Raw genomic sequence first — 7,142 nt, 5'->3', positions numbered from 1 at the left:
TTTTTAATAGAAAGGTATATATGTACAGAAAAGCAAGCTGTGTTGTGGTCAGAATCCAAGGAAGTAAAATCAAGAAATTATAATGATGGTAAGAAGGGTTTGAGAAAATATTTAGAATTCAGCCATTCAGTAACTGGGAACACTAAATATGCTAGAATGGAGGGGGTGCTCTAAAACTGTCCCCTTTGCATTCAAGCACACAGCATGTATCAGTATTAAAAGGCATAAAGGAATCTTGCATAAGGTTTCGTGGAATCCCTGAAAGCATTTGATGAATTAGAATGGAGTGAAAGTTTATGCCAGAAATTTCTTTTTTCCCTTTCGGGAAATAGAAATAAATACATGTGACACCACTTTAACTGCCATGCTGTGGAATTCTGGGGTGTGTAGTTTTTGAGATATTCAGCCTTCTCTGTCAGAGAGTTCTGGTGCCACAACAAACTACAAATCCCAGAATTCCACAGCATTAACCCATGGCAGTTAAAACAGTGTCAAATGACAGTCACCCCTTGGAACTCGCAGGGGATCTGTTCCGGACCCCCCTGTGATTTCCAAATCTCACGCATATTCAAGCCCCATAGGCTTGAATGAGGCGTGTACATGTGGGTGTGTGCCCCATTAAAGTTAATGGCGGTTGCACCTCTGTGGATTTCCAAGTCTGCAGATTTCAAGTCCATGGACTTGGAGGGGCGACTGTACATTATTTCTGCAGTGCAGATTAGACCTTAGTATCAAAGATGCTACAGAATTAATTTATTAATGAAGAAATAAAAATGTGCTCTTCTCCTGCCATTTTATTTATTCATATATCAAAATATATGAGCTATAAGCAAGGAGGGAGGTGTTACAGATTTTTAATTTCAGAATTGATTCTTCCAGTCTATCTGTGATAAATATATTGATATCTAACCAATGATATTTGGGTCAGTCAATCAAAGAAGGAAATAGAAAACTGGGTGAATGCTACAATGGGAATTCAAATTTCAGTAACTGGATGATCTTGAAGACCACTAGCCCCCTATTGTTTAAGAACTGGTGAACATAGGAAACTGCTGCCAAGGCAATTCTGGTGGCTAAGAGGAGCACACAAAAATGGGAGTGAGCCACAGGTTGTCCATCTCTAAGCTAGAAGGTAGTTTTGGCTCCATGATATTAGACAACCTAAGAACATAAGAGAATAGAAATTATAAAAATCAGTAACCAGTTGTACACTTGCCATGGCCTTGACTGCAATTGTGCCTGCAAGCACACATCTCAGTCTTAGTAACAGTTACAGAATGTCTAAAAAATTCATTGTCTATGAACATCAACAACATTCTAATGAACATGTTTCAACTAGCCCAGCTCCTTGCCACTTGCCTTGGTGGTTTTGCACAGATAGCATTTTCCCAGGTCCCACCTATGAGGCTAACCATCACTCAACCAGAATTTCCCTTTAGAAATTGATCTCAGTTATATGTGTTCCAAGAAAAGAGGAAGCTGGAAACAAAAGAGGAAGGAGGAAGGGGGAAGAGGAGGAGGAGGAGATAATGATATAAGAGTAGTATGCTGATAGCAAATAGTGAAAGATTGTGCAAATTTTTTATTTCCTAACAAACTGTGTGGTTACTACTTTTCAAATCAAGGTTGCCACATTAAATTAAAGATTAAATGATGACATGGAGTCATAGAGTTGGAAGAGACTTCAAGGGGCATCAAGTCCAACCCGCTCTCATGCAGGAATGCACAACTAAAGCACTCACAAAAGATGCCCATGCAACTTTTATTTAAAGACCTCCACTCTCTGAGGCATTCTATTCCACTGTCAAATAGTCGTTCTTCCTAATGTCTAGGTGAAATTTATAACTGTCAGTTGTGTGAGAAATCTCACCTCCCATTCTGCTCTCTCCTTCCTCCAGCCCCCGCTCTTTGGGCCTGCAGATGTACATATTTTCATTGTGATCTGTGTGACTCACTGATCCAGAAAACTTGCAATTTCATTTCTTCTGACAATACATTCACTTCCACCTTTGTACAGAGGCTCACAGGGTCAGCTGTGATCATGTGCAACTGAGAAGCAGAATTGGTTTGAGACTATCCATAAAGCAGGTCATATAAACGGGGCCGAACGAATTTCCTTGTCCATGTATGCATGCATACTGACACCACTTAATGATGGCTTGCTACATTTTAGCCTCTCAGATTTACTGTTCATCTGTATCTCTTAGAATGGGAGGTCTCAGTAACATGTTTATCTCTAGCCTCAATAACATACTGGGAAAATTCTGAGAAAACAGTGAGAGTGTCCTGTGCTTTCCTAACCTCCCAGTTGGGAAGGCCTTGCTTGTATGGAGGCATCTTATCTGGTCTACGGAGTGGGACTTGGAAAGCACCTGCTTTCCCAGAGCCTCCCATGAGTTGGATAGGACATTTCTTGGGTGATGAGATTTTTCTCCCAGCATCTCTTGTAAAAAGTTTCTATTTAGAGTAGGAATTTTTGTCTACATCTTTGCAAAATAAAAAGGTTTTAAAAAAAAACTGCTTTCTTCCATCACTGTTCTCACTTTCCTCATAGTGTTGGTTAGAAATGCACAGCTTTGGAGAATGTCCCTGCTCCTTTGATTTCCTCATGGAAGAAGAGCTCTGAAATTGTTAGTCAAGGAAGGCTTGGAATGGAGAAGCTACATGTGTCTATCTTGTCCTACTCCTGCCGCTACTCAAAGATCCCAGGACCAGAGACTGCTTTGTTTCAGGACAGGACCAGGTGGTGACCTTGCTGTGCTCTAGTTTGCTGTTTTCTCTGTCATTTACCCATGTTGCTCTTGTGTGTTGGATTCTCTGTAACCTCACTCAAAACACATGACTTTTCTCTCATATTCCATGTCATTTTGCTGCCAAAGCACAGAAAGGGAAAAAAGGTTAGACAAATGTCATTTCCAGTCCAAAAATGGGATGATCTGAGCTATGCTGTTTTCCCAGCTGATCACTGACTTTCTCTTGTGCCTTGCTTTCTTCATCTATCCAAAGAGAAGAAGGTTGGTCCCATCTAAACAGGGAAAGAGACGTAAAAATAAACTTGTGCCAAGAGTTTGTAAGAAACCCAATTTGGAATGGATTGAACACTAACTAATATAAGCCTTTATTCCCTCTCCTGAATTAGGTCACTACCTGGCAGAAATAGGGTAAGGATTTACAATATCCACTTATCTTTGTGGTGGAATACTGAACCACTATCTGTTTCTTTGTAGTGAAGTACTGAAGTACTGTAGTGAAGTACTGACCAATAAATCCTCAATTGTTGTCATTTGTAAATTGTTGAATGAACCCATCTACACACTTCATAGCATTTAAAGCATGTCAAACTGTATTGTTTCTGCAGTGCAGATTAGACCTATGTTCCATATGGTTTTGCCTCTCTCAATAGTATTACTTCTCAATTGTTTTTGAGAGCCATTATCAAAGCAGTGGATTTCAAAGACAATCATAATGATGTACAAAATTCTGTATTACAGAGTACTAATGATTTTAGCTGGTTTGCCCTTGGTGCAAGAGAGAGCAGGACTGGAGCCCAAGTGAGGGAAAGAGGGGAGAATTCAAAGTGCTGGCTATGACCTTTGGGGTATGTAGTGTTTTTTAATTTTTTAAAAGTATTTTTTTAATACTGTTTTAAACTTGTTCTTCTTTAATAACATTTCTCAGCTTGTCCACATTCTGACATTGCTTGGACATCTCAAGGCTTGTCGACACCATCAGGAAACCCTATATTCACCCCATAGCAGTTGCAACCTGGGCACTCAAAGTTCCTCATTTGCCTGGAAAATCCAGATCGATGGTGAGAACATGGTCGTTTGACCAGAAATATTCCACACTATAGGACATATGATTGTTGTAGGACCAACCTTTTCTTCAGGTTTTCTCTTATTTCACAATGATGAGCATACATTGTCAGAGTTCCTACAGACTGGGAAATTGTTTTGTGACTATGGGGGTGAGTAATGGATTTCCTGCCGGTGTAGACAGCTCTCCAGTTTTCATCTGTGAAATGTTAGTGGTTAACAACAGACAAATAGTTGTTAAAATTACAGGATGGCTGAAATGGACTGATTAACAAATTTGATAAATGAAAAATCAGAAGGGAAGCTTGAAAAGGAATGGAAAATAATCATTAAATGTTGTAAAAACAGATGGACATAATAAGAAATTAATGAAATATGGATGTTACCAGGTGTCACAGAAATTAATGAAGCAATAAAAATACTGAAGTTAACTTGGGATGTAACACTAATCAGAAGGAGAATACATCTACAAGAAGCAATCACACAAACAATGGTATTCATAGGCCATACAAGTAGGAAGAAAAGAAATCACTTATGTAAAATTTTCTTTTACTTTTAATGTATACAAGGTAAACAGTGAAAAGATATATGTAACTGTGTACATGTTGGAAATAATACAAATTTGTGTACATATAACATTGGATAAATAAAAATAATTAAATGTTGGTAGTTAAGTGACACCTATTTGTCTAATGGGTCTTAGCCTTCATTACTATAAAGCACCACGAGAAATGGCTACCACCTGGCTCTGTAAAGAGCTGCTACTGTTTGCCACTTCTTTCTTGCAATATCATAAGCCATCTTTTCTGGCAGTGAAACCCTCCCTTTTAACATTGCTATGAGCTGGAAGCTGACAGTTGAGGCTACTGAATGCCTACTCTGCACAAGATATCATTTAGGAATGGTCAGGTCTGGAATGATTATCTGAACAATGTTGGCTCAGAATGACTGAGGAATGAGGAAAGCAGAACAGAACAGTTTGCATTCAAAGCTATCTGGAAAAATTATTGAAGGGACCCAAGGTGCCTCACAGATAAATGTAATTTTGTTATACTGTACTGCATTTTAATGGATTTGTACAACATTTTGGTATCTATAACAATGAAGGGTGGTATTACACTAAGACCTCTGCCAATAATAAGAAATCAATAAGCTTATCAAAGGCAGCTGTAAAGCTCCTCCTCTCTGGATAGGGAGAAATGCAAAGCAACAGAATTTGGTTTCCTGTTTCAATTATCAATCTTAGCATAAAAAGGAAGAAGCTTTTCTGTGGGTCCACCCACAGCTGAGACAGAAGCATATTTACATCATTCATCTGCTTGTTTGCCTTCTATTCTGTTCCAGCCATGAGCAATCTCACAGACATCTTTCTCTCCTTGACTTTCATATTTTGGACATGCTGGGCACTGGAATCACATCCAGCACAGCCTTCTTCTGCCAGTGGCTTTCTGAAGTGCAGGCAAGCTCTGGGACGTCCAGCCTTGGAAGTTCTTCCTGGAGGTGGCTGGGATAATCTACGAAATCTAGATATGGGAAGAGTGATCAACCTGAATTACTCTTTGTGCAGGACTACAGAAGATGGAGCTTACATCGTCCCCAATGAAGTCTTCACTATTCCCCTTAAAGAGAGCTACCTGGAGATGAATTCTGAGATCATTGAGTCTTGGATGGATTATCAGTCTGCCACCTCTGCTTCCATCAACACTGAGCTGTCCTCTTCTTTTATCAATGGAAAGTTCTCCAGTGACTTCCGCAGGATGAAAACCCACCAAGTGAGAGACCAGGCTGTGACCACCAGGGTTCAGGTCAGAAATCGGATATACACTGTGAAGTTTGACCCTGCAGCCATGTTTGATGAAGGCTTCCAGCAGCAGCTTATGACCATTGCTAGCCACCTAGAGAGCAACCAGACTCAAGCAGCTGACTATTTGGCAGAAGTCTTAGTATTGAACTATGGCACTCATGTGATCACTGGAGTGGATGCTGGAGCCAGTCTCATCCAGGAGGACCAAGTCAAGTCCACCTTTGTGAAAGACAGCCGGTCCATGAGAAGTTCTATCACAGCCGCTGCTGGAATTTATTTCCATAACATTGTAAACTTCAAAACCAACTTTTCAGCAGGTTCCGAAGATTTGTTCACCAAGCAGTACAAGGCCAATTGCACCAATTCTAGGGTGGAGAGCATTGGGGGATTGCCTTTTTATCCTGGCATTACACTGAAAACCTGGCAAGAGAGCATCACCAACCATTTGGTGGCCATTGACCGCTCCGGCTTGCCCTTGCAATTTTTCATTACCCCAGAGAAGCTGCCAGGATTGCCCAATCCCACTGTGAAGAGGTTGTCCAAGACTGTGGCATCTGCTATTACCCGCTATTACACTTTCAATACTTTCCCTGGCTGCACTAATCCAGCTTCACCCAACTTCAATTTCTATGCCAACACGGATGATGGAACCTGTGAAGGGACAGTGACCAATTTCACTTTTGGAGGAGCCTACCAAGTGTGTTCTCAGCTGGAAGGGCCTGATGCTGCCACACTCTGTGAGGGGTTGGCACAGAGGAACCCACTCACTGGAGCCTTCTCCTGTCCTGCTGGCTATATCCCCACTCGACTGAGCTCCCAAGAATGTGAAGAAGGCTATAACCATTGGGATTGCCATGATGATTGCCTTGTTTGGAAGCTGTTTTGCAAGAGGGTTTGCAAGGACATTTTCACACCCTCCAAAGTGCAGTTTAGCTCCTACTGGTGTGCAGCAAGAGGGACAGTCCCTGAAAACACAGGGTTCCTCTTTGGGGGCCTCTTTAGTACTAAGAGCATCAACCCCATAACAAATGCCCAGTCTTGTCCCTCCACATACTACCAGCTAAAGCTGTTTGACCAGCTCAAAGTCTGTGTCAGCCGTGATGAAAGGGGACAGAAGTATTCTGTGCCCTTTGGAGGGTTCCTCAGTTGCCAGGTAGGCAACCCATTGGTGGGCTCCCACAATGGAACAGATAATGACCCCTACCCCAAGAGGTGCCCAGCAGGATTTAGCCAGCATCTGGCTCTGATCAGCGATGGATGTCAAGTAGAATACTGTGTTCAGGCTGGGCGCTTCACAGAAGGGTCTCTACCTCAAGCTCGGCTGCCACCCTTCAGTCACAAGCCTACTGTAAGTTTCATTACCATTGACACTGTCATGGTGATGAACAGCAATGATGGCCAAACCTGGGTCAAGGACATTCAGACTCAGCTATGGAAGAAAGGTGACCCCAGTGAGTTGCACCACAGCATGAAGAGACGTATGGATGCTGGCAGGAGTCTATCAAATGGAGAGGCAGCTGGGG

The 7,142-nt window shown here is 41.7% G+C and overlaps 1 protein-coding gene across 1 annotated transcript in view; it reads left to right on the top strand.

Moving 5' to 3' along the window:
* Positions 1-5,161: 5,161 nt before the first annotated feature.
* MPEG1 (macrophage expressed 1) overlaps positions 5,162-7,142 on the top strand; it is a 15,312-nt gene continuing 13,331 nt past the window's right edge. The window contains 1 exon segment of the mRNA XM_042472703.1: positions 5,162-7,142. This exon segment is cut by the window's right edge and continues 8 nt beyond it. Coding sequence (XP_042328637.1) covers positions 5,162-7,142 — 1,981 coding nt within the window.

The sequence above is a fragment of the Sceloporus undulatus genome, chromosome 1, assembly GCF_019175285.1.
Source record: "Sceloporus undulatus isolate JIND9_A2432 ecotype Alabama chromosome 1, SceUnd_v1.1, whole genome shotgun sequence".
NCBI lineage: Eukaryota > Metazoa > Chordata > Lepidosauria > Squamata > Phrynosomatidae > Sceloporus > Sceloporus undulatus.
The sequence above is the reverse complement of the archived record's forward strand: the minus strand, read 5'-3'. Positions and strand labels throughout refer to the sequence as shown.